General features: G+C 37.2%; 1 protein-coding gene across 2 annotated transcripts in view; it reads right to left on the minus strand.

Moving 5' to 3' along the window:
* ARFGEF1 (ADP ribosylation factor guanine nucleotide exchange factor 1) overlaps positions 1 to 27,879 on the minus strand; it is a 140,394-nt gene that overhangs the window by 83,010 nt on the left and 29,505 nt on the right. For both annotated transcript variants that reach the window (XR_004346396.1, XM_032609498.1), the window contains exons 2-5: positions 3,553 to 3,583; positions 2,868 to 3,024; positions 1,703 to 1,849; positions 87 to 266 (exon numbers count right to left, since the gene is read on the minus strand). Coding sequence is in view for 1 of the 2 variants with exons in the window: in XM_032609498.1 (XP_032465389.1) it covers positions 87 to 266; positions 1,703 to 1,849; positions 2,868 to 3,024; positions 3,553 to 3,583 (515 nt within the window). In the remaining variant the exon portion in view is untranslated. The remainder of the gene's footprint in view (positions 1 to 86; positions 267 to 1,702; positions 1,850 to 2,867; positions 3,025 to 3,552; positions 3,584 to 27,879) is intronic.

The following is a 27,879-nucleotide window of genomic DNA, read 5'->3' on the forward strand; positions in this document are numbered from 1 at the left end:
AGATTTCACTATATTTTCATTAAAATCTTTTCTATAGTTGATGCCTGTGGTGTTCTATACAATCTCTCTCATTTTTTAATACTTACTGCTTGGTTTTCCATGCGTGCAAAGATAACATTTAGCATCTGAGTAAGAGTAGCTTTGGCTGTTGTCTGATTGATGAGATTTTTGCTTGCTAGATAGATATTGTAACATGTTCTCACAGCTTGCAGTACAGTTCCTTCGTGAATTTCTATGTGTTGAGATGTTACTGCAGTAAGTAAAGCCTTTAAAAAAAAATAGTTAAAGCGATTTTTTTTGCGTCCAGAGTTTCAGCACAAAAATACATTGGTATTTTTGTATTAGAATTAAAAATTGCAGACACCATTACCACTTTAAGGTAATGTATACAGATTTTCTACCTGCCTTAAATATATCATCAATTGTTAAAATATTTTATGTTTTCCCCATCCTGGTTGTAGTTTCCATATAATCCTCCCAAACCCAAAACGCTAAAAAACCATTCAACTGATTTATTTCAATCCGAGTTTCATTTTAATAGATTATTATTTTGGCCTACTAAACTGCACAGCATTAATACTCTGTCATAGTGTAGCACAGATACGCTTCATATGATATATCTGTTGAACTAGATGTCAACTTGGGGAGGATACATATTGTGCCCTATTCACTTTCAAATTTTTCTGAGATCTAACTTACAGACTGAACTCAATGTGCTGTTGTTATTACTGTTGGAGATGCTTACAAATGTTTTAAAATAAAGCATTTAAAATAATCCTAAGGTGAATCCTCCAATAAAGTGAACAGCTATAATTTCTGTGAACTGTCACACATTAGGGTACTCAATTTCTCAAAAGCAAGGACTCGTATCTTCTGTCTTTCTATGTTGCACAGTGCTATGCAGGGTCAGCATTGAGCACACACTAAACAAACCACAACTGACATGAAACTGCAAACAACAGGCCAAACTGAATAGCTTTATTATAATTATGACATTTTATAACTTATGAAGTAAATGCAGCTATGAGACTGAAAGGCTCAGAAGGGGTGACAGACACACATAAAGGACACTTCATACATGTAAACAATTTCAAAAGTACTAATAGTACAAGAAAATTTTTACTAATAAACATACCACCACTACTATTAGCAGTAACATTAAAAATTCAATATGTATAGTAGACTGAAAATACAAATGAGTCATTTTTCTTTAAAGGAATTTAATGATCCAGGTGTATCACAGCACAAACCCAGGACAGGATTTAGCTGAGCAGGTTCCGCAGATTGACAGGTGCAAGGGAAGCAGGAAAGCTGGTGCTCAAGCAGAAAAGCTGGTGCACGTGGGACTAGACTACAAGTGGTCTGACAGTAGTAGAAGAAACTAGAAGGGTCACAGGACCTTGACATGGGACCCTAAAGCTCAAAAGATAGAACCATGTTAGAAACTGGAAAGCTCTGGAAGACTCTGGGGGCCTAAACTGGGGCCTTCAAAATACGAGATTTGGTAATGAATCTTCTCGTAGTGAATTCCTGGCATTCAACAATAAAATCCCCTGATATGGAGTCTAAAAAGCACCCAAATGACCTCTATTATAGCTGGAAAGCATATAAAATGACTTTTCCAAATATTTTCAAGGTAAAAGGCTTCTGATTTTAAAAAAAGTAGATTATGAATAACAAGTTCATTTTTATAATTAATTACCTTTATTATTTGTAACTGAACTCCTTCATCTGTTTGAGGACCTTGGAAACAGCCACAAATTGTTTCAATAATTCTATCAATTAATTTTTTGCCTGGTGTTGTACTATCTGGAGCATTGCCAGTCAAGTGCCCATAAGCAATAAGTTTCTGAAACAGAGAAAGAAAATAAAGATCCTAATTAAGCTAACAAATATATGTATATATATATATATATATATATATATATATACTAATTAAATATACAAATTATGATATACAATTGAACATATGTTAGACTTTTTACACAAAAATATTAAGGTATAATCAAAGCCAAGGCTATACCAACTTTTCCTTAAGAAAGCTTTATTAGCTATAAACATGTGAAATTATTTACACTTGTAATAATCACAAAAACAGAAAAATAACCATAGCAAAACCATCAGGCAATACTTTGAGAAAGGCAGGCCTTAGAACTTGTCTCTGGTGAGTTCTAACAGCTTATGGCTTTCTATCCAAACATTACTGATACTGCTTTTGTGAAAGCTATCTTAACACGTTCAAATGACCCAAAATCTTTTTCCAAATTAGATCTGTGAATATACAGAAAACCATTTCCAGACACTGGCTGCAATAAATCACAGATTTGTTCATTCATCATTACCATTATAACCCTGGAAGGAAGGCCTTATATATTAATTTTTCAGAGAAAACAAGGTCACAAATCAAATGAACTTATCCTTATGTGTGTGTCTGTGTGTGTAAGTAAAACAGGAAGACAGAAAGGAATTCTTCTGACATAAATGAAGGTCAGAGCTAAAGTTTCACAGTAAATATAAATACTAAACTGTTAACATTAACCTACTGCTTCACACAAAACAGCAAGCATCCAGTAAAATCAGGGCAAATAATGAAGTATGTAAAATCAGCAGCAGGTTACGACACTTCCATTATTGATAACCTTAGTAAAGATTTTGTGTCTCACTAAGCTAACTAATGATTTCTGCTATCCTTAAACTGGAAACATCTTTTTGCAACTACTGTTTCTCTTGTATATAACCATTTGGTTTCTTACCACAGAAAGAATAATCAAGGCTTTCATGGAAAATGTCTGAATCATCAATTGTGAGTACTACTTAGAAACACATTCAAATTAGACGGTTTTTGGATAGTGCCATTTCATACATACCTGTAAACAATCTAGAGATGTACTAACTATGCGAGGACACTTGGACTGGCATGCCAATTCAAAGGGCAGGAAGTACTTGTCTGCTTCGATAAAATTTGTCTTTGATTTCACTGGTGGAAGGGTGCTTGATCCAGCTTTTGCTTCTCCATGAGGAGGACTAAATGAAAAAAGAAGAGTCTGATTAAAATATCATATTCATCATATTGATGATACACTCACTTTAATTTCAGTTCTAAAAAGCAAACCAATTTTCATTTTCTCATATTTCATGAGGAAACCAAAGCCCAAAGAAGTTAAGTGATTTGCTATAGGTCATAAGCTAGTGGCCAGAGACATAATTAAATGCAAGAAAATTTTTTTTAATTAATTAATTAATTTAAATAAAGTAATTATTTAGGTTATTAAATTTTTAGTCATCTTTCTAAATATGAATCAAAGTCTTTAAGCAAAGACTTTAAAAGCATATCTTACGGTATTTCAGAAATACCCTTACTTGCTTATTTATGAGACCTTTTTATAAGTATGCTTACCATTATATTCAATATTTCTCAAAAATCATTTTTTAAAAAATTGATTTTATGAAGACCACATGCAGAAAATCTGCCACACTAAAATACACACGGTTGTATTATTATTTTGGCCAAGACTGACAAGTTTGCAAATTAAGGAAAAAAACCCCACAAACCTCTGCTTTTCAGTTTCCGCTTTTATTTCCTCTGGGGAGGGAAAAAAGAAGCATACATTAGAAAACTTGACAAGGGAAAGATCATCAACTAATTCGATTTGATTACAGGTTTTATAAGTTATTTTATAAATTCTATAAGAAGTTGGGAAGAATGCACTTTCAAAAGAAAATTAGGTACTAGAATTCTGTTGCACCCAAATGTATTAATTTACACAAATAATTCTATAAAACTATATGAAGAATATACATTAACAACCACAAGGATAGGGTAGAATTACAGATGACTAATTCCCAAAGCATTTCCTTTTCTCCAAGTAGCTTTTTGGAGGGTGGGGGGTCAAGTAACTCCTTACATTAACCAGAAGTACTAGGATTAAGAAAAGAATAATACGTATGCTGTATTCAAGTGACAACATAGAAGGCACATGTTGGGTTAGGAAAAAAACTCAATATACCCCCTTTGGGATTATCTCAAGGAGATTATCAAGCCAGGACTATCATTTCCTGATCATGTATATATGTGTTGATATTTAACCAATTTTTCTACTTAGGACTATACAAGGCGCTGCAAATACACAGGCTCAATTTAATAGGAAATTTTCCCTTCTGCTGTTTATATCCACAAGAGATGAGGTAAATTAGATAAATTCTACCTGTAACAGAAGAACCTTAAATTTAATGATAAACTGGGGAATCTGGTTAATTGATTAAACCTGTTTGAAATTTGTAAGAAAAGCATTCACATATAACATTAATAATTACTACCACGGCAGCCAACAGTTGATGGGAACTTACTATGTGCCAAGCACTGTTACGTTTTACATGTAGTAACATGTTTAAACCTTATAACAACCCTATGAGGTTTGTACTATCATATTTCCATTTTAAAGATTAGGAAATTGAGGCACAGACTTGCTCAAGGGCTGCATGGCTTGGGTGTGTGACTAATCTGGTTTCACTAGGTGTCAAAACTCGGTAATCTAACTCCGAGATCCCAGTTTTTTAAACAACTCTATTACATAGGTGTATCTATGAATATTGAGCAAAATGAGTTAAATTTGGTATTATAAGCAACTTCTAGCCCATAAATTAATAATTATTGAAAGCTATCTTGGGGGTTCCCTAGTGGCGCAGTGGTTAAGAATCTGCCTGCCAAGGCAGGGGACATGGATTCGAGCCCTGGTCCGGGAAGATCCCGCATGCCGCTCGCCCGTGTGCCACAACTACTAAGCCTGCACTCTAGAGCCTGCGAGCCACAGCTACTAAGCCCACGCGCCACAACTACTGAAGCCCATGCTCTTAGAGCCTGTGCTCCGCAACAGGGGAAGCCACCGCAATGAGAAGCCCGCGTACCGCAACAAAGAGTAGCCCCCGCTCGCCGCAACTAGAGAAAGCCCGCACGCGGCAACGAAGACCCAATGCAGCCAAAAATAAATAAATAAATTTATTAAAAAAAGAAAAAACTATCTTGTATGAAGCACCTCCCACATACCAGAAATTATAGTAAGCCCTTTATAAAGTGACCCTGCCAAATTACTCTGTCATTGAGCAATTTATTCATTACCTACTCTGTGCTAAGCACTGATGTTTGGTTTTTCAGTCTAGTACTCTGTGGACCAACGCTCCTTCCATTTTACCAGTGGTAGTAGTAGAAGGGAGACAATGTGAAAATGTTATCGGGGGATATTTAAAATACTACTAAATAAAAGTTCACAATGTCTGATATTTCAGATCTGCTTATGGCTACTAAAATTGTACAGTTCACCAAAAAATGTAATAAAAATAATTTAAATCACTTTTAAAAATATAGTACAGATGAGGGGGAAATGATATATTAACTGCTCCAAATCTTCATAAAATTTTTTTAAGTATTTTTTAATTTAAAAACATTATTATTATTATTTAAGAAGCTGAGGTATTGCTAAAAACCAGGTAAGGTAGAAAAAAGATGTGATGTAGGAGAAGCAGGGAGATGAGTGACAGTTTTTGCATAAAGTGAATTTCCATTTATACGATAGTTAGTAAACAGAGTATTCTGGTTAAGTAAATAATACATTAGTTAAGAATATCAGAGGTAGTATAACATTCTAAAGAGCACTGTGTTTTGATAACACCTGTCAATAAGATAACCTGTCACTAAATAACCGTGTGACCTTAGGAAACAACCCTCACTTCACTACTTAGAATATATTGTAAGTTCCTTTGCAATCACCTAAGACATGGATCAACAAGTATGTCTCACATGCCAATGCCAGCCCATCACTTCTTTTCATACAGCACATGAGTTTAAGAATAGCTTTTATAGCTGAATATTTGTGATCAATTTGATGATAGGGATCACTAACTCTGAAGCCCAATGAAGAATAATGTTACCCCCCCTAAAAGAATTCTACTCTTCTCATTAGTAGACCAGGGTTACAAAATATACTCAATTGCTATTATTTTGAATTTCATTAAGAAAAAATGTGTGTAAATCTGTTTTCTCTTGTTATTGTTAAGTTGCTACACACTATCCTTGACTTTTCCTCTTGGCCCACAAAGCTCTTTACATAAAAAGTCTGCTGACCTTTGCTCTAAAACACTATGGTTCAAAGGATCCTACAGACTCTATTTCATTCTATGATTCCATTATATTTTAAATGTCCACATTTAAATAATCTAATAAAACATACCTAACACAAGCTGAATGTAATTTTCTCAGTAATCATATCATACTATAACATTTATTTATATCTATTTATCTATCTACCTATCTCATTGTAAAATTTATACAGGCAAGAACTGTTCAAAAACTAATCTCATTTTTTACAAAGAAAAAACACTTTAAATCTCAATGTTTCTAATGTTTTAAATTACTTTGCACTAAACATGAGTTTTCCTATTTTTTTTCATTTTCCTATAACATTTTTAACCCAGCCTCAAAGAGTTCTTAATGTTTTGACAAAATCTTAAAGGTCACAGACCTATGACAATTTTTCCCACTGATTATTAAACATAGCTTGCATGTCTTCAGCATTGCAGGGTTATCTTCATGGTCCTGCAAAATACTTATATTTTTACAGTCTTCTGAAGACTTGTATTCATCTTAATATACTTCCTTTCAAAGCCATTAAAGGCCACTTAAACTGAAAAAACTGAAAGACACTATCACTAAAAAGATTAAAGAACAAGTGGCAATAGAGGAGCGGTAGAGTAAGTATTTATCAAAATACTGAAAGTAACAATATTACAAACCACGGTATTTTAAAACAAACTGAAAAAAATTTTAAGTGTGTAATACTACTTTACATTTGTGCAGCATTAGAGTTTAAAACACTGTTCTATACATTACCTAATTTTATCCTCAATTCATCACTTTATGGATAAGGAAACCATAGATCAGATTAGTTTAATAATGGCTTCAAAGTCAGCCAGCTGGTAAGTAGTGATCCAGAAAACTAGTTTTCTCTAGTCTTAAAGTAGTGTATTACACACTACACAGTGTGCTATATTTAAGCAGCCTTTTATTAGCTGATGCAGGTGAACTGAAAAATTCAGGGTAAACATATTGTAGAGCAGTGAGTGGCTCTCAAAGTGTGGCCCCAGGACCAGCAGCATCAGCATCACCAGACACTACACCAAAAGTACTGGCTCAGAAACTACGAGTGTAGAGCCCTACAGTCTGCTTTAACAAGGTTTCAAGGCGATTCTAACAGACAAACAAGTTTAAGATCCATTGCTAGAAGGTGGTTAAAAGAAATGAGTGCAAGACAGTTGGGTTTCATCCATTATGTCCACATCCATTTATTGTACCTTTAAGACTTCTTGGACTAGTGTTTGAGCCTATGCTAAAAAGGAATTTCTTTTCAGTTTTCTTAACTTATAATAAATGCCCAGTAACAGCCTTTGAGGAAACTGCCTCTCTAGTTTAATGAATTAGGGCTTGAAAACAGTTTGCTTCAGGTTGGCCTTCAACAGTAGAATCAAGAAGTACAGTTGACCTTTGAACAAGGTGAGGGTTAAATTATAATCAGCCCTCCATTTCTGCTGTTCCTCTGCATCCATAATTCAACCAACCCCAGACTGTGTAGTATTGTAGTACTTACTACTAAAAAACATCCACGTATACGTGGACCCACGCAGTTCAAACCTGCTTTGTTCAAGGGTCAACTGTAAACTCATTAATTCTCAATTATTAAAGAAAAAACACCCAGAAGAAAAAAAATATTTAAGTATCTAATTAAGAAGTAGCATACTCAAACTAAAAACCACTTGGTGCTTAATTGTGAAATATTTTCCTATTAAAGTCAGAATCATGACAAGGATGACCACAAACAGCAAAAGTTTTGACACTGCTCTGGGAACACTGGACGTACAAACAGACAATACTGGATGTGATACGGAAAGTCATCACTCTTGAGCTGATATAAGATAAAAACCAGACACTGGGTTTGTTTAGACTTAGGTTTTTAAACTATGCAGTCATAACACTTAAAACAAACTTTATTATTGAAATTCTTTCAGGAATTCTTTTCTCTCTAGCCACTAACTCCCCCTATCCCTTCAGAACTATTTTTATATCATCTTTTTAAAACCTTATAAACACAACCACTGAATTATATATAGAAGGAAAGATTAAAATTGGAGGAAATGGGTCACTGTAAATTAGCATAAAAGTATAGAGTTTCAAGTATTTTGAAAGAAACACAAATTTCATTCCTTTCAGGTACATTAAATTACTGAAACCAAGTACATTAAATTACTGGAACAGCTGATAAGGCACAGGACTTAAGGAACAGGAAAGAATGATTTATTTAAAAAAATAACTGATCACATGCAAGTTATGTACATGACTTACTAAGTATATTAAATATTTTCTCTCATAATATTTTTACTATCAACTTGCTTAGCAGCTTTCTTTCCTGCACTGACAGTACAAATATACACTTCAAAATGATACTTATAGTCAACAAATTCTATCATCTCTATACCATGCATGATTGATACTACCTCTCACGACACCTTTGGTCTTACAGCATAGCTTGCAGAGCAACAGCACATACTCAACACAAACTAAACTGGTAATCTAAGGAAACACAAGGTCAAATGAAGAGTTGTTTTTTTTTTCTGTTAATCAGTTTTTGCTTTTTAATTAATTTATTTTTGGCTGAGTTGGGACTTCATTGCTGCGCACAGGCTTTCTCTAGTTGTGGCGAGTGGGCGCTACTCTTTGTTGCAGCGCACGGGCTTCTCACTGCGGTGGCTTCTCTCAGTGTGGAGCACGGGCTCTAGGCATGTGGGCTTCAGTAGTTCTGGCGCGCAGGCTTTCAGTAGTTGTGGCTTGCGAGCTCTAGAGCGCTGGCTCAGTAGTTGTGGCACACGGGCTTAGTTGTCCCGCGGCATATGGGATCTTCCCGGACCAGGGCTCGAACCCGTGTCCCCTGCATTGGCAGGCGGATTCTTAACCACTGTGCCACCAGGGAAGCCTTCAAATGAACAGTTTTTAATAAATACATTAGAACTTACACATCCAATGTGTTGTCTCCTTCAAAGCTGTAACGGTGGGAGGGTATGCATCAATTACCATAATACTGCCAGAATTCAAAAATATATGTGGAATTCATTGATTGCAATTCTCTCCTGCCTGCTTCCTTCTTTTAAATGACTAACCTCACAGAAGGAAAAATTTCTAGAAAGGGAATCAGATTCTAGCCACCAATTAACCCCAAGTGGCTTAGAGCCAAGCATGAGTAATGGTATGTGACTACAAAACAGAAGTTCTCAACTTCAGTGCTTCTGTGAACCAATGTCAAATTGTGTGTGCGAGCAGTGTTTTAGAAAAAGTACATAACTCTCATTAGATTCTGAAAGAAGCCTGTAAACCAAACTATAAAGATGATACAGGATCAATTAAAAGCAGTAATTTGGATCAATGATGACTATACGTGAAAGCAATTTTAAACAAAATATTTATAAAACATTGCATAAATGTAAGGGATCACTTTGAAAAATAACATTCCTTTGGATGTATATATTCTGCTAGGTTTACTTTTTCAAAGCCAAACATGTGACTTTAGCATCACATTTCAAACAGTTAAGGATTAAATAAAAATACAGGAGTTAAATACAATGTTACAGTAATCTAAGGAAGAGATAATGCATGACAAAAGCTGTGACAGTAGGGATGAGTAAATGTGAATTCCATGACATCCTGGAGGAAAAACAGTGAAACAATCTCATTTATCTAGGAGGAGGAAGAGGAGCGAGGAGAGGAGCCAGGGCTTATGCCTAACTGCATAAGAAACGTACCACTAATTTAGACACAAAACGCAGTTCTTGGTCTTCCCTTGTGGCACAGTGGTTGAGAGTCCGCCTGCCGATGCAGGGGACACAGGTTCGTGCCCCGGTCCAGGAGAATCGCACATGCCGCGGAGCGGCTGGGCCCATGAGCCATGGCCGCTGAGCCTGCACATCCAGAGCCTGTGCTCCCCAATGGGAGAGGCCACAACGGTGAGAGGTCCGCGTACCACAAAAAAAAGAAAAACACAGTTCTCTCACTGTGCAAAAGTAGGGGTGAAGGCACAGGGGTGAAGAAGAGGCAAGTTTTGGTCACGTTTTAAGTGATCAGGATGTTCAAGTGGCAGTACTCAGCAGGCACTAAGGCACATAAATGTGAAGATCAGGAGACAGCAGGGCAGACTGTGTTTTCCAAAATGGTCACTACGTTATCTCCCACCCCACATGCCCTTCTGCAAAGTGACCATGCACACCCCTCCAAGATAGAAAGTCTAATTCCCCTCCTCTTGAATACGGACTGGCCTCAGAGATTCATTCATAACCAATAGAATACAGTGGAAGTGACAGTGAACACCACCAAGATTAGGTCAGAAAAGGCCAAGCAGCCCCTGCCTGATTCTCTTGGAATGCTGGGTCTCCAGACACTCACTCTTTGAACCCAAAGGCCCTGATGTGAGAAGCCCAAGCCACACGGAGACCATAGGTGAGTGGTTCAGTCGACAACACCAGCTGAGCCCAGTTTCAAGTCATCACAGTCCAGGCGCCAGACACGTGAGTGAAGAAGCCCCAGAGGATTCAGTTCCCAGCCATTCACATCTGCCCCGCCCCCCGCCCCATCACCCCGGTCATTTTGAGTCCTCCCAGATGAGGCTCTAGACACTGTGGAGCAGCAACATGCCTCATCTGAATTCCTGACACACAGAGACTCTGTGAGCATAATAAAATGATCACTGAGTTACACCACTAAGTCTACAAGTGGTTTATTACACAGCAATAGATAACTGGAACAGAAAGGGTTAAGGAGGCTTGAGGAGACTGGGGTTTGAAATAACTCCTTGGCAACTGGGAGAGACAGCTAAGTGAGGGGCACAAAAAAACTGCCAGGAAAGTTCCAATGTGTTCTCAGCATTTGGATAAGGAATCCAGGTAGTTAACAGGTATGGTGCTTAATAAAATGCAACCAGGACTTGCCCCCTAAACTAACCCCCTTGTAATATACTTATCAGCCTCCTCAGAATCTGGAGGTCCTCTGTAAAATTAGGTTGCAAAATTATGACTAAATCATATATAAAGAGTTGATGGCTATTGAAATACAAAGTAATTTACAACAAAATACCAGTTTAAGTTTCTTTCTAGCACCCAGAAATCAGTCAAAAATATAACTTTCCCTTATATTACTACTGTCACTACTCCCCACCTCCCTTCCTATTTAACAGAAGCAAAAAGATGCAATGGGGGGGCTTCCCTGGTGGCAACAGTGGTTGCGAATCCGCCTGCCAATGCAGGGGACACGGGTTCAAGCCCTGGTCTGGGAAGATCCCACATGCCGCAGAGCAACTAAGCCCGTGAGCCACAAGTACTGAAGCCTGCGTGCCTAGAGCCCGTGCTCCGCAACAAGAAGCCACCGCAACGAGAAGCCCGCGCACCGCAATGCAGAATAGCCCCCGCTCGCCGCAACTAGAGAAAGCCCACGAGCAACAACGAAGACCCAGTGCAGCCAAAAGTAAATAAATTTATATATTAAAACAAAAAGATGCAATGGGAACAAATATTCAGCTGGGATCAACCAGGAGTTGTATACACAGTGAATATTCACTAATACGAATTAGATGTTCACAGGTACTAAAACGATGACTGCAGAACTGATAAAAGTATGTTAAGTTCTGATATTCTTAAAAACTTAAATTCTGGAAATGGAAGATGCAATGCACAATAACATGTGCTTTGACCGTAGGGTTAAAGGTTAAATGAATATTTGTATACCTTAAGATTTTTTTTTTTTTTTTTTGCGGTATGCGGGCCTCTCACCGTTGTGGCCTCTCCCGTCGCAGAGCACAGGCTCCAGACGCGCAGGCTCAGTGGCCATGGCTCACGGGTCCAGCCGCTCTGCGGCATGTGGGATCTTCCCGGACCAGGGCACAAACCCGTGTCCTCTGCATCGGCAGGCGGACTCTCAACCACTGCGCCACCAGGGAAGCCCTACCATAAGATTTTATCTATTGCCATGATTTACAGTAAAAACTGTCACAGGTATTAATGCAATACTTCGTACTCTTTTACACAGCTTAGAAAGTTTACTAATCAGGTATTTGTAACCATTTTGCCCTGAGCTAAGCTAAATTTTACCTTACAGTATTCTATAAAAGGAAACAAGCACCATAATCCCAACTACAGAAATTTTTCCTCAAGTGAATGCACTTTATATTGATATGCACTTTTTAAAAGTAATTTATTTATTTATTTCTGGCTGCGTTGGGTCTTCGTTGCTGCACGTGGGCTTTCTCTAGTTGCAGCGAGCGGGGGCTACTCTTCGTTGCAGTGCACGGGCTTCTAGTTGCGGTGCCCTCTCTTGTGGAGCATGGGCTCTAGGCACGCGGGCTTCAGTAGTTGTGGCTCACGGGCTCAGTAGTTGTGGCGCACGGGCTTAACTGCTCCACGGCATGTGGGATCTTCCTGGACCAGGTCTCGAACCCGTGTCCCCTGCATTCGCAGGCGGATTCTCAACCTCTGTGCCACCAGGGAAGCCCAATATGTACTTTTAATAGAATCCATTACTTCCAAAATTATTGGCAAAAATAATGCTGATTTATTTTTTACTAAACCAACCCCCCCCACACACACAACCATATATGATGTAAGAAGTTGAGCAGTCCTTTAGATTACCAAATTTCCTAGTGAATTTCAAATAAATGTTTTCTTATCACAGTGAGGACTATAGGGGCTTGGCTATTTTCTGAAATATGAAAGGGAGAAGAATAGATTTTCATTCAAAAGCCAATATTCCTGCCCTCCCTGCCAAAAGTCAGCAGACCCCTATCTAATACTATGGTTCTAGAGGATATGTCAAAAAGGAGTGCAAAATTCTGACTGCAAACATTCTATTATACTGTAATTGTCCTCAATGGTTTGAATATTGGTGGAATTTTCAGAATAAAGGTGAAAAGTGACGCTTCTACCATAAAACAGCAAAAGCCAACTGAGGGGGAATGACTGGATTCAAATGAAAACTAGACACACGAATTGCAGTTAGCTTACAAACAACTCAAACTTAGAATTCCAAATTTAACTTAATGCTTAAGAAATGTTTAATTACTTTTAACAGAAAGGCACTGTACAACTTCTAAATTTAGACCTTGACCTCTGGCCAAACATAACGGTTATAGGAGTCCCCCCTTATCCCCGGTTTCACTTTCCGAGGTTTCAGTTACCTGCAGTCAACTGCAGTCTGAAAATATTAAATGGAAAATTCCAGAAATAAACAATCCTCAGTTTTAAATTGCATGACATTCTGAGTAGTGTGATGAAATCTCGTGCTGACCCACGCTATCCTGCTTTGTCCCACCCAGAACATAAATCATTCCTTCAGTGTATGCTGCCCTTAGCCATTTAGCAGAGCCCTCGCGGTTATCAGGATCGACGGTCATGGATGGTACCACAGTGCTCTGTTCAAGTAGCCCTCACTTTAAAAAAGGGCCCCAAAGTGTGAAAGTAGTGATGCTGGCAATTTGGATATGCCAAAAGGAAGCTTTAGCTTCACTTAAAGTGCTTTCTTTAAGTGAAAAGGTGTAAGTTCTTGACTTAGTAATGAAAGAAAAAAAAAATCGAGTGCTGAGGTTGCTAAGATCTATGGTAAAAACCAATCTTCCACTCATGTAATTGTGAAGAGAGAAAAAGAAATTTGTGCTAATTTTGCTGTCACACCTCAAACTGCAAAAGTTATGGCCACAGTGTGTTAAGTGCTTAGTTAAGATGGAAAAGGCATTAAATTTGTACAATTAGATATTTTGAGAGAGAGCATATTTATATAACCTTATACTGTTATAATTGTTCTATTTTATTATGTTATTGTTGTTCATAATTTACTGTGCCTAATTTGTAACATAGATATGTATGTAGAGGTAAAAACATAGTATATAGAGGGTTCAGTACTATTCACTGTTTCAAGCATCCACTGGGGATCTCAGAACATACCCCCTGCAGACGGTGGGGTACTACTGTAATTTAAGTTCTCTAATGCACTTAAATAATTTTTTCCGTGATAAATAACTTAAAACTAGGAATAAAAAATTCTAATAGACTGAAACTGTTTCTTGAACGTGTGGTACATCAATAATACTCAGATCCGTGAGAAATGTCTTCTAAGATAATGAAAATTGTTGATTAGCTCACCAAAATCACATGAATAGAAAAGAGTCTAATAAACAACAGAAATATCTTGTTTGTGTAGCATTTTACAATTTATAAAGAAGTTTTATATACATATTATTAATTCTTAGACTACAGTAGACAGCATTACCAACATGCCCATTTTAGAGATTAAGAAACCTGAAGTGACTTACCCAGGATGACAAGAAGGGTATGGAATGATTTAAGTGTGATTTTGCTAAGAAATAAGCCTAAATCAAATGACTGAATTTCAATGACTTATCAATTAAAAGAATATTAATTTTAGAATGATGTTATCATCATAGTTTTCCAATGTGCCCATAAAAGTTCTAACAAAACAAAAAAACAGGGCTTCCCTGGTGGCGCAGTGGTTGAGAGTCCGCCTGCCGATGCAGGGGACGCGGGTTCGTGCCCCGGTCTGGGAGGATCCCACATGCCGCGGAGCGGCTGGGCCTGTGGGCCATGGCCGCTGGGCCTGCGCATCCGGAGCCTGTGCTCCGCAACGGGAGAGGCCACAACAGTGAGAGGCCCGCGTACTGCAAAAAAAAAAAAAAACAAAAAACAAAAAACCACTGTGCTGCCTATTAATTCAGAAAGAGAAAAAATCCTGCTGTTTTGAAAACCAAAACTAGAAATGTACTTTGAATAGTAAATATTTCAAGTCAATAATTTTCTTTCCATTCCAGACTTGCTGTATAAAATATTTAAATAAAATACAAAATAAGTACAAAATAAAAACTTCAACAGAATTCAGATTGAGTGTCTGCCTAATGACATCAAAGTAATAAACATAGGTAAGCCAAATTTAAAGAAATTTTCACTTTCACTAAGTGAAAATAAGCATTTAGAGAAACCACGAATTATGAAAATCGTCCTTTAATAGAACTTAATATTTGAACAGAAAAGAATGCAGTGGATGTTTACTGTCAACAACTTGCAGTGGCTACAGTGAAAATCAACAAAAACAGAGTTACTGTTCTAAGTGTTAACACCCCTACTGGTAAATAAACATTAGACATTTCATAGATTCTGCTCAATGTAAGAAATGCAGAAGCCACAGCTATAGGATCATGGAAAGAATACTGCACTGTTTAAGTCAGGGCCTTGGGTTCTATTTCACACTTGGCTGCACAAGCGAAATACAGTAGAAAGAAATGGGTTAGAGGCCCCAAAAGACTGACAGTCAAACCCCAGGTCTGCCTCTGTATGACCTTTCTAAACCTCAGTTTACAGATTTTTCAAATAGGCATGATAATATTTAGTTTTCTGTCTCATAAGACTATATTAGGAGAATCTTGGAGGTGTGAAAGTGCTTTGTTTTGGGCTGGGTTTAGTCTTTTTTTTTTTTTTTTTGAGAAAAGTTTTAAATTCAAAAAAAGTACAAACAACAGTAGATAAATACCCAGTAAGCAACCACCCAAGCTTATTTTATGAAAGCATTTCATAAATGTATACAAGCATACCTCAGAGATCTTGAGGGTTCAGTTCCAGACCACTGCAATAAAGCGAATACTGCAATAAAGTCACATGAATTTTTCGTTTCTCAGTGCATATAAAAGTTGTTTATACTATACCATAATCTATTAAGCGTTCAATAGCATTACGCCTTAAAAAACAATATTCATACCCTAATTAAAAAAATACTTTGCGAACTCCCTGGTGGTCCAGCAGTTAGGCCTCAGTACTCTCACTGCTGTAGGCTCAGGGTCAATCCCTGGTCGGGGAACTAAGATCCCTCAAGCTGTGGGGCGCGGCAGAAAAACAAAACAAAAAATACTTTATTGCTAAAAACTGCTATCAACCATCCAATCTTCACCCGGCGGAGGGAGTGACCAGGGTGGTGGGTGCTGAAGGGTGGGGTGGCTACAGCAATTTCTGAAAATCAGATGACAATGAAGTTTGCTGCATCGATTGACTGACTCTCTTCCTTTCAGGAACAATTTCTCAGCAGCATGCAATGCTGTTTGACAGTATTTTACCAACAGCAGAACTTTCCAAATTGGAGTCAATCCTCTCAAACCCTGCTGCTGCTTTATCAACAAAGTTCATGTTATATTCTACTGAATAAATCTTTTGTTGTCATTCCAATAATCTTCACAGCATCTTCACCAGGAGTAGATTATGTCTCAAGAAACTACTTTCTTTGGTCATCCATTAGAAGCAGCTCCTCATCTGTTAAAGCTTTATCATAAGACTGCAACAATTCAGTCACATCTTCAGGCTCCATTTCTAATTCTAGTTCTCTTGCTATTTCCACCACATCTGCAGTTACTTCCTTCCCTGAAGCCTTGAACTCCTTAAAGTCCTCCATGAAGGCTGGAATCAACTTCTTCCAATCTCCTGTTAATGCTGATATTTTGACCTCTTCCCATGAATCACGAATGTTCTTAATGGTATTTAGAATGGTGAATCCTTTCCAGAAGGTTTTCATTTACTCTCCCCAGATTCACGAGAGGAATCACTACTATGGCAGGTACAGCCTTACAAATGTTATTTCTTCAGTAATAAGACTTCAAATTCTTGATCCCTGGGCTGGATGATGGATGCTGTATTATTAACAGGCATGAAAACAACATAAATCTTGTTATATTGAATACATCTCCATCAGAGCTCTTGTGTGACCAGGAATACTGTCAATGAGCAGTAATATTTTGAAAGGAATCCTTTTTCCTAAGCAGTAGGTCTCATCAATGGGTTTAAAATATTCAGTAAACCATGCTGTAAACAGATGTGCTGTCATCCAGGCTTTGTTGTTGCATTTACAGAGCACAGGCAGAGCAGATTTAGCATGATTCTTAAGGGCTGTCGGATTTTCAAAATGGTAAATAAGCACTGGCTTCAACTTAAAGTCACCAGCTGCATAAGCCCCTAACACAAGAGGGTCAGCCTGTCTTTTGAAGCTTTGAAACCAGGCACTGACTTCTCCTCTCTAGCTATGAAAGTCCTAGACGGCATCTTCTTCCAATATAAGGCTGTTTCATCTACATTGAAGAGCTGTTGTTTAGTGTAGCCACCTTCATTAGTCATCTTAGCTAGATCTTCTGGATAACTTGCTGCAGTTTCTACAGCAGCACTTCCTGCTTCACCTTGCACTTTTATGTTATGGAGACGGCTTCTTTTCTTAAACCTCATGAACCAGCCTTTGCTAGATTCAAACTTTTCATCTGCAGCTTCCTCACCTCTCTCAGCCTTCAGAGAATTGAAGAAAGTTACGGCCCTTACTATATATAAAATGAGTAACTAATAAGGACCTACTGTATAGCACAGGGAACTCTATGCAGTACTCTGTAATGACCTATATGGGAAAAGAATCTAAAAAAAAGTGGATATTTGTATATGTATAACTGATTCACTTAGCTGTACAGCAGAAACCAACACAACATTGTAAATCAACTCTACTCCAAATAAAAATTTTTTTAAAAAGTTACGGTCTTGCTCTAGATTAGGCTTTGGCTTAAGGGAAGGCTGTGGCTGGCTTGATCTTCTATCTGGACCATTAAAACTTTCTCCATACCAACAAGGCCGTTTCGCTTTCTTATCATTTGTGAATTCACTGGAGTAGCACTTTTAATTTCCTTCAAGGACTTTCCCTTTGCATTTATGACGGAGCTGTTTGGCACAAGAGGCCTAGCTTATGACCTATCTCAGCTTTCAACATGCCTTCCTCACTAAACTTAATCATTTGTAGCTTTTGATTTAAAGTGAGAGACATGCGACTCTTCCTTTCGCTTGAACGCTTAGAGGCCACTGTAGGGATGTTAACTGGCCTAATTTCAATATTGTTGTGTCGCATGGAATAGGGAGGCCTGAGGAGAGGGGGCAAGACAGGGGGAATGGCCAATGTCGGTGGAGCAGTCAGAACACACACATAAGTTTGCAGTCTTATATGGGCATGATTCGTGGTGCCCCAAAAACAATTACAATAAAAACATCAAAGATCACTGATCACAGATCACCATAAAAAATATAATAATAAGGAAAAAGTGTGAAATATTGTGAGAATTACCAAAATGTGACAGAGACATGAAGTGAGGAGATGTTGTCGGAAAAATGGCACTGACTTGCTCAAAGCAGGGTTGCCACAAACATTCAATTTGTAGAAAATGCAGCACAATAAAGCAAAAGGCAATGAAACGATGTGTGCCTGTATACATTATGTAAGGAAATGGATCCTGTCAGTCTTACGCACCAATGCATTTTTGGTTCTTACCACAAGTTGCACATAATAATAACACCTAATATCTACTGAGCAGTTACCAAGTGCCAGGTTCCACTGCAGGCGCTTTAAAATACCTCATTAGGTCCTCCAGCAATTCTGAGATACATGCTATTATTGTTCTGATTGTATATGGGAGAAAACAGACACAGATATGTAAGTGACACACCCAAGGTCACACACTTAGTGATAGGGCCAACATTATTAAACCTGCATTATCATACTGATAGCAGATACTCAATAAAGAATTGTTGAATGAATAAAAGAATGATCATAAAATTGAGTTAGAGGAAATAAGTTATACATGAAGCAAAAAATTTCAAGACACTTTCAGGCCACTGATATTGTTAGAGGATAGTCTGTAGACCTTAAAAAAATCCTAAAATTCATAAATACATCTATGGCAAATACAGTTGACCCTTGAACAACATGGGGATTAATTCTTATAACTTATAGTCAGCCTTCGGTTCCTCCGCATATCAAAAGCTCAATAGTCCAAACTGCACATTTAAAGTCCACTAGTGCCGAGATCTTTCTACTTTTTAAAATAATTAAGCACTAAGTTTCAAAGAACAAGAGAACAAGAGACCAAGAGAGTAGAAAGTAATAAGTAACAAATAATCAGGAAAGCCCTCAAAAGAAGGTGGTATATTTAAGCTAAACCTTCAGGGGCAAAAAGAACTTAGGGAGGTATGAGGTAGTGAAAAAAAAAAAAAAAAAGTAATGACAAGGAGCAAGAGAAAGAAGAGCTGAATATGCACGGGGTGTTATTCAGTCAGTAAAGATATGAACCCTTCAACAAAGATATATGAATGGCTAATAGGCACATAAAAAGATACTTGACATCATTAGTCAAAGGAAATGCAAATCAAAACCACAATGAGATGCCACTTCACAGTACTAGAGATAAACAATAACAAATGGTGAGGAGAGGGAGAAACGGGGACTCTCATCATTGCTGGAGGAAAATAAAATGCTGCAGCCACTTTGGAAAACAGCTGGTAATTTCCATAAATTTGCCACATAACCGAGCAACTGCACTTTTAGGTACCTATCCAGAAGTGAAAACACATATCCACACAAGAACTGGCATGTGAATGTTGAAAGCAGCATTACTGATAATCACTAAAAGATGGAAACGATCTAAAGGCTCACCAATGGGTGAATGAATAAACAGAATATCAATTCCATACAACAGAATGCTATTCAGCAATAAAAAGAAACTAAATACTGATACATGGTAGAACATAAAAATCAAAAACCATGCTACGCAAAAAAAGCCATACACAAAAGATTGTATACTGTACGATTCAATTTACATGAAATATCACAAAAAGGCAAATCTAGAGACAGAAAGTAGGTAAGTGGTTGCCCGGGGAGGGAATGGGAATTAACTGTTAATGGACATGAGGGATTTTATAAAAGTGATGGAAATGTTCTAAAACTGATTTATGGTGATGGTTGCACAACTCAGTAAATTTACTTAAAAAAAAAAAACCCAGAGTTGTACACCTGAAATGGGTGAATTATGTGATATGTAAAATATGCCTCAATAAAGTTATATTAAAACAAAAAAAGACATATACCTGATTGGAATGAAAGATCTGTTAACAGAGTAGAGAACAAATGACATCTTATGCATATTCTATAACTGAGTAGCTCAGCTAAAGCAGCTTGGCTAAAATGTAGGTGGCTGAAAGCACAAGAAAAAAACCAGCTCCCATAACTGCAGAATAGTATTGGGTTGGCCAGCCAAGTTGGAACGAACTTTTTGGCCAGCCCAATATCAAGCATGCTCCAGCCAGTATCTGGAGAGAAATTTTTGTTCTCCACAAATTACTCCCCTCAGAAAAAAGAAAGGCATCTTATTCCTGAGTCCTTTGTAAGTCTCCCATTTCAGAGTATTCTTTCATTTTAACAGCTTTTAAAAACGTTTTATTACAGAAGAGTCCAAACACATTCAACAGTAGAGAATAATATGATGAATCCCCATGTCCCATTATCCACCTTCAACAGTTACCAAGTTTCATCTATACCCTCCATGCACCTCATGCTCCCCTCCTCAATGAGCTCAACTAAAGCAAATCCCAGGCATACTATTTAATTTATAAATATTTCAGTACGAAGTCACCTTTTAAATTTCTTTTAAAACATAATTATGAAAGTAACCATGGGGCTTCCCTGGTGGCGCAGTGGTTGAGAGTCCGCCTGCCGATGCAGGGAACATGGGTTCGTGCCCTGGTCTGGGAAGATCCCACATGCCGCGGAGCGGCTAGGCCCGTGAACCATGGCCGCTGAGCCTGCGTGTCCGGAGCCTGTGCTCCGCAACGGGAGAGGCCACAACAGTGAGAGGCCCGCGTACCGCAAAAAAAAAAAAAAAAGTAACCATGGTCAGTTTAGAAAATCTGGAAAATACAGAAAAGCATAAAGGAGAAAAAAACCACCAACCATTATCTCACAATATAGATATAAACCCAGTTAACACTATAATGTAGAATATTTTTAGAGGGAACTTTTTATTAAAGTATCAACATAACATACATGGTGGAAGGTGTACAAGTTATAAGTATTCAGCTCAACAGACTTTCCTTCACAAATAGACCATTTTACTTTGAAAAATCAAATGACTTAAACAACTATTTAAATACTATGTACATACTTATGGTTCTATAAATAAATTTTATAAACATCTCTTTGCCAACCACAATGTAGGGGATAAGATCTTAACATCTACTGACTATATGTACTGTCTCATTTAATTCTATAATAACCCTATGAAGTAGGCATTACAGATGAAGAAAAGAGACCCAAAGAGACTTCGTACCTTTGTCTCAGAATCCGGATTAAAATTTTAAAACTGCCCATCAGGGCTTTTTCCACCATACCATGGCGTCTATCTGAACACTAAAAGAAAACAAAAAGAGAATGCTGGTCCTTCTCTCTCATTCTAAGACTACTTGTTCTTTCTGCTTTTTGTACAACACTCATGGCCACCACAGCTAATTTAAACAGTAGTAAAAGTTTTATAAAAGAGTAGCTTAAGTAAAAGAAGTACAATGTATGTGCATTACTGAAGAAAGCCTTAGGATAGGAAGTCACCAAAGTAAAAAAAAAAGAAAAAAAAAAAGAGAGAGAGAGAAGTCTAACAACCAAACAACTCAAATTTATTTAGAATTTTATGTGTTTATTAGCAACTTTTACTATTAAAAGTTTTCTTTATCTTTCTAAAACTAAGACATATTAAAAAAGGCAAATATATGGACCCTTACCTTACACCATATACAAATATTAACTCAAAACAGATCAAAGATCTAAATGTAAAAGCTAGAACTTTTAGAAGAAAATATAAAGGAAAAGCTTCATGACACTGGATTTGGCAATGATTCACTGGATATGACACCAAAAGCACAGGAAATAAAACTAAAAATAGACTACATCAAAATTAAAAACTGTGCATCAAATGATGTAATCAACAGAAAAGGCAATTTAAAGAATGGTAGAAAAATATTTGCAAATCATATATATGATAAACAGTAAATACCGAGAATATATAAAGAACTCCAACAACTCAACAACAAAAAAAACCTGGTTTAAAACTGGGCAAAGGACTTGAACAGACAGCTCTCCAAAGGAGACAAATGGCTAACCAGAACATGAAAAGATGCTCAACATCACTCATCATCAGGGAAATGCAAATCAAAACCACAATGAGATACCACTTCACAGCCATTAAAATGGCAACTGTCAAAAAAACAGAGTAGCAAGAGGTGAGGATGTGGAGAAACTGGACCCCTTGTGCAGTGTTTGGGGGAATATAAACTGGTGCAGCTGCTACTGAAAACAGTATGACAATCCCTCAAAATATTTAAAATATAATATGATCTAGTAATTCCACTTCTGGGTATACACCCAAAAGAATTAAAAGCAGGGTGTTAAATATTTGCACACTCAGGTTCACAGCAGCATTATTCACAATAGCCAAAATGTGGAAGTAACTCAAATCTCCATAAACAGATGAATGGATAAACAAAATGTGGTATATACAGTTGACCCTTGAACAATTCAGGAGTTAGGGGCACCAACTCTCTGTGCAGTGGAAAATCCACATATAACTTATAGTTGGCCCTTTTTATATGTAATTCCTCCATATCTGCAATTCCTCCCTATCTGTGGTTCCACATCCGCAGATCCAACCAACTGTGGCTCATGTAGGTCTGCAGTATTTACTGGTGAAAAAAATCCACACATATGTGGGCCCTCATAGTTCAAACCCATGTTGTTTAAGGGTCAACTGTACATACAATGGACTATTATTCAGCCTTATAAAGGAAGGAAATTCTGAAATATGCTACAACATGGATTATTAACCTTGAAGACATGATGCTATGTGAAATAAACCAGTCATAAAAAGACAAATGCTGTATGATCCTACTTATATGAAGTACCTGGACTAATCAAATTCATAAAGACAGGAAGTAGAATGAATAGTGGTTGCCTGGGGTTTGGGGTTAGGAGAGAGAGTGGAAAATTGTTCAGTAGTAACAAGCTTTAGTTTTGCAAGATGAAAAAAGTTCTGGAGATGGGCTGCACAATAACGTGAATGTACTTAAGATTATTGAACTGCACAGTTGAAAATGGCTAAGATGGTGACGGTGAGTTCTCTGGCAGTCCAGTGGTCAGGACTTGGTGCTTTCACTGCTATGGGCCAGGTTCAATCCCTGTCAGGGAACTAAGATCCCACATGCCATGCAGCACAGCCAAAAAAAAAAAAAACAGGCCAAGATAATAAATTTTATGATACATGTATTTTACCAGAATTAAAAAAGACACATAGATAATTATTTTGGCCAAGATGGAATAAGCCCTATTCCTCCCTCCTATAACTAAAAAATCCTAGGGCATGTAATACAACAAACAAAGAAGACTGTGAATGGTAGAAAGAAGGCAAAATGCCTCAGGACCTTGGGACTTGGGGAGCAACACAGTGAATTCCTGGGTTTTCTTTGCGCCTCCTATACATCTGGATGGCATGCTGAAGAAGCCTGCAACCTGTAACTGCCAACAGGCACAGACAAAAAAAAAAAAAAAAACCTCAAGAAATGCCCCCTCTCTCCAGCCAAAGGACAGGGAAAACTTTTTTTCCCTACAGAACAGAAAACTTTTTTGATAATATGTGCCCTACTCTAGCCAAAGACTAAAGGAAAAACTGCACTTGCAGTGTCAGTGAGGCTGAGAGGCAAGCTGGGCGAGTTGGACTTACGGTCCTACCTGGTGGCAGCAAGGCAGGACAAGTGACCCTGAGCTTTCCCCACTAAAGTGGTATCACCGGGGCAGTTAAACTTCCAATCCCACAAGGCAGCGAAGAGGAAGAATGGAGTGACGCACTGTGATGACAGTTTGGCAATCCTCTTTCCCAACAGGGATAGTGTCAGAAGGGTCCAGAAAGGGGAAACTGAATTTCAACTCCCAGCCCAGCAGCAACTAGACAGTTTAAGTAGGCCCTTTGCTTTCATCTACACTGGTGTTGCTTGGACCTGTGCACTATACCTAAACAGAGTGACTGCAAAATGAATATTAAATAGGATCCAGAATATTACAACATAACAATGAAAATATCCAGTATACAACTGAAAATCATCCATCATACCAAGTACCAGGAAAATCTTAAATTAACTTTGATGAGCAAAGAGAACTGACAGGTGCCAACTCCAGGGTGACACAGACATTAGACTTATCTAACAAGGATTTTAAAGCAGCCATCACACTCTACATGGTACTCCTTTAATTCTAGACACACATGAAAAACATATCAGTACAACCTTTTGAAACTTTTTTTTTTTTTTTTGCGGTACGCGGGCCTCTCCCGCTGCGGAGCACAGGCTCCGGACACGCAGGCTCAGCGGCCATGGCTCACGGGCCCAGTGGCTCCGCGGCACGTGGGATCTTCCCGGACCGGGGCACGAACCTGTGTCCCCTGCATCAGCAGGCAGACTCTCAACCACTGCGCCACCAGGGAAGCCCTGAAACTTTTTTGTATAAACATTTATTAAGGAATTAAGAGTAGAATCTCCCAAAAGTAATCACAACAATAAAGAGATGGACACATATAATTTTAAAAACTATTTTGAAATTATCTTTTTATTGTCGATTTCATATTTAACTTCATTATGTTCAGATTACTGGTCTGTATTATCATTTCTCTGAATTGTGTTGCTATTTTCACAGATATCTAATAAATTTTTATTAATGTTTTACATTTGCTCAGAGATCATGTTCATTCTGTGATTGTTTTTTTGTTTAAGTTTCCTCTTATAGACCTGACTCAGTTGAGGTCTTGTTGAAACATTTTAACCGTACCAATATTTATGGGCTTAATATATGATTTCATAATTGATGTGTTCTAAAATCTACTTTTGTGATGGCAAATAAATTGGGCACAGACAATGAGGAAAAAAGGCAGCCATCATTAAAAAAAAAGACTCCATGAGCAATTTTAAACACACTTGAAACAAATGAAAAAAATAAAGTCAAAGAAAAATTGAAGACAAATGGAAATTTTATAACTGAAAAATACAATACATAAAATTTAAAACTCACTGGATGAACTCAATAGCAAAATAAATATGATGGAGGAAAGAAATCAGTGAACTTGAAGACAGTACAATAAAAGTTAACCAATCTGAATAAGAGGTAGTAAGTATATTGAAAAAATAAAAGAGCTTCAGGGACCTGATAACAATAACACAAGATGTATTATTCATATCAGAGTCACAGAAAAAGAGGAGAAAGAGTAGGGGGCCGAAAGAGTATAGATGACCACTGAACAACATGGGCTTGAACTGTACAGGTCCACTTATATGTAGATTTTTTTCAATAAATACCACAGTACCACACAATCCATGGTTAGTTAAATCCACGAATGGGGAACCGTGGATATGAAGGGCTGACTATAAAGCTATATACACAGTTGACCTCACGCGGGAGTGAGGGGGTTGGTGCCCCTAACCTCCGCATTGTTCAAGGATCAACTGTATATGAAGAAATAATGGCTGAAATCTCCCCAAATTTGGCAAAATACACAAACCAGATTTAAGAAGCTGAGCGAACCCAAACAAGATAGGAATCCAAAGGAACACATGCGAGAACACATCATAAACTTCAGAAAATTAAAGACAAAGTCTTGAAAGCAGGTAGAAAAAAATGACATATTATTTGTAGAAGAACATGATTCAAATGACAGTGGACTTCTCATCAGAAGCTAGGGAGGACAACATTTGGAGGCATTGGCACATTTCCAAGAACTGAAAGAAAAGAACTGTCACCCAGGGTTCCATATTCAGTGAAAATATCTAAAAGGATAAAAGGTAAAACCAACACCTTCTCAGAAAAAGGAAAACAAAGAAATCTGTCACCACTAGATCTACCCTAAAAGTTCTTCAACTGGAAATGATAGAGAAGAAAGTCTGAAACACCAAGAATGAAGAAAAAGTAAAAACATGGAAAATGTAACACCATCCTTTCTCCTCTTGAGTGTTCTAAATTACGTTAGATGTGTGAAGTAAAAATAAAACATTGTCTTATATGGTTCCTAAAGTATGTACAGGAAGTATTTAAGACAATAATACTATAAAGAGTTAAGGTAAAGGGATCTAAACGGAGCTAGCTAAGGTTTCTATAGGTTACTCAAATTAGTAAAATGTTGACATCAGTATACTTTGACAAGTTATGTATGGATAATGTAATACCTAGCACAACCATTAAAAAATCAAATACAGAGATACACTCAAAACTCTAAGGGAAAACCAAAATGGAATTCTAAAAAAATGTTCAAGTAACTCACATGAAGGCAGGAAAAGTGACATACAGGGGGAAAAAAGAAAAAGAAGGAATAACAAAACACAAAAGTAAAGGGCAGAATTAAGCTCTAATATAAAAATATTACATTAAATGTAAAAGGCCTAAACATAACAAAGACAATTTGGCAGACTAGATTCAAAAATTATAAACCAACTACAGGCTATCTATATCAAACTAACTTCAACTATAATAATACAAGTAGGTTAGAAGTAAATGAATAGAAAAGGATATGCCACATAAACATTAATCAAAAGAAAGCAGAAATGGTCATATCAATATTAGACAAAGTAAAACAAAAATAAATGACCAGGAACAAAGGACATTACATAATGATAAAAGGTTGCACACACGTGTAGGATTGCTATGTAGGATTACATAGCAATCCTACACGTGTGTGCAACGAAGAGCTTCAAAACACATGAAGCAGAAACAAATATAACAAAAAAGAAACAGACAAATCCACAATTCTACTTGAAGACTTCAACACCCCTCTTAAAATTAACAGAACTACTAGACAAAAACTTCAGATATAGAACTAAACAACACCATTAATCAACAGGATCTAAATTTATAGAATGCTCCCCTCAACAAAAGAATACACATTCTTTTTAAATGCCCATGAATATCCACCAAGATAGGCCATAAAATCAACTTCAAAAAATTTAAAAGAACTGAAATCATACAGAATGTATTCTAGCCACAATGGAATAAAACTAGAAATCAAGGCTGGTAACAGTAAAATTTCCAAACGCTTGGAAATTAAGTAATATACTTCTAAACAATCTAGGGCTCAAGAGGAAGTCCAGAATGAAATTTTAAAAATACAGAAACTAAAAAAACAACAAAACTACAAAAAAAAAATTTTGTAGGACACAGCTAAAAGGTGCTTCAAAGGGAGATTTATAGCTATAAATGCTTATATTAGAAAAGAAGATCAAGGGGGATCTATTCCTGGGATGCAAGGATAGTTCAACATACACAGATCAATAAGATATAGCACAGTAACAAAATGAAGACTAAAAACCCTATGATTTCAATATATGCAGAAAAAACATTTGACAAAATTCAACATCCTTTCATGATAAAAACTCTCAAAAAATTGGCTATAGAAGGGACGTACCTCAACGTAATAAAGACCATATATTACAAACCCACAACTAGCATCATACTCAATGGTGAAAAGCTGAAAGCTTCTCCTCTAAGCTCAAGAACAAGATAAGGATGCCCTTTCTTGCCAACTCCATCCAATATAGTGCTGGAAATCCTAGCCAGAGGTATTAGGCAAGAAAAAGAAATAAAAGGCATCCAAAATAGAAAGGAAGAAATAAAACTGTCTCTATCTGCAGATGACATGCTCTTATACATAGATAATCCCAAAGATTCCACCCAAGAACTGCTAGAACTAATAAAAGAATTCAGTAAAGTTGCAGGATACAAAATCAATATACAGAAATCAGTTGTGTTTCTATACACCAACAATGAACTATCAGAAAGAGAATTTTCTAAGAAATCAACTCCATTTACAATAACATCAAAAAATATAATATTTAGAAATAAATTTAACCAAGGAGGTGAAAGACCCATACACTGAA

Source organism: Phocoena sinus, chromosome 17 (assembly GCF_008692025.1).
Source record: "Phocoena sinus isolate mPhoSin1 chromosome 17, mPhoSin1.pri, whole genome shotgun sequence".
Classification (NCBI taxonomy): domain Eukaryota; kingdom Metazoa; phylum Chordata; class Mammalia; order Artiodactyla; family Phocoenidae; genus Phocoena; species Phocoena sinus.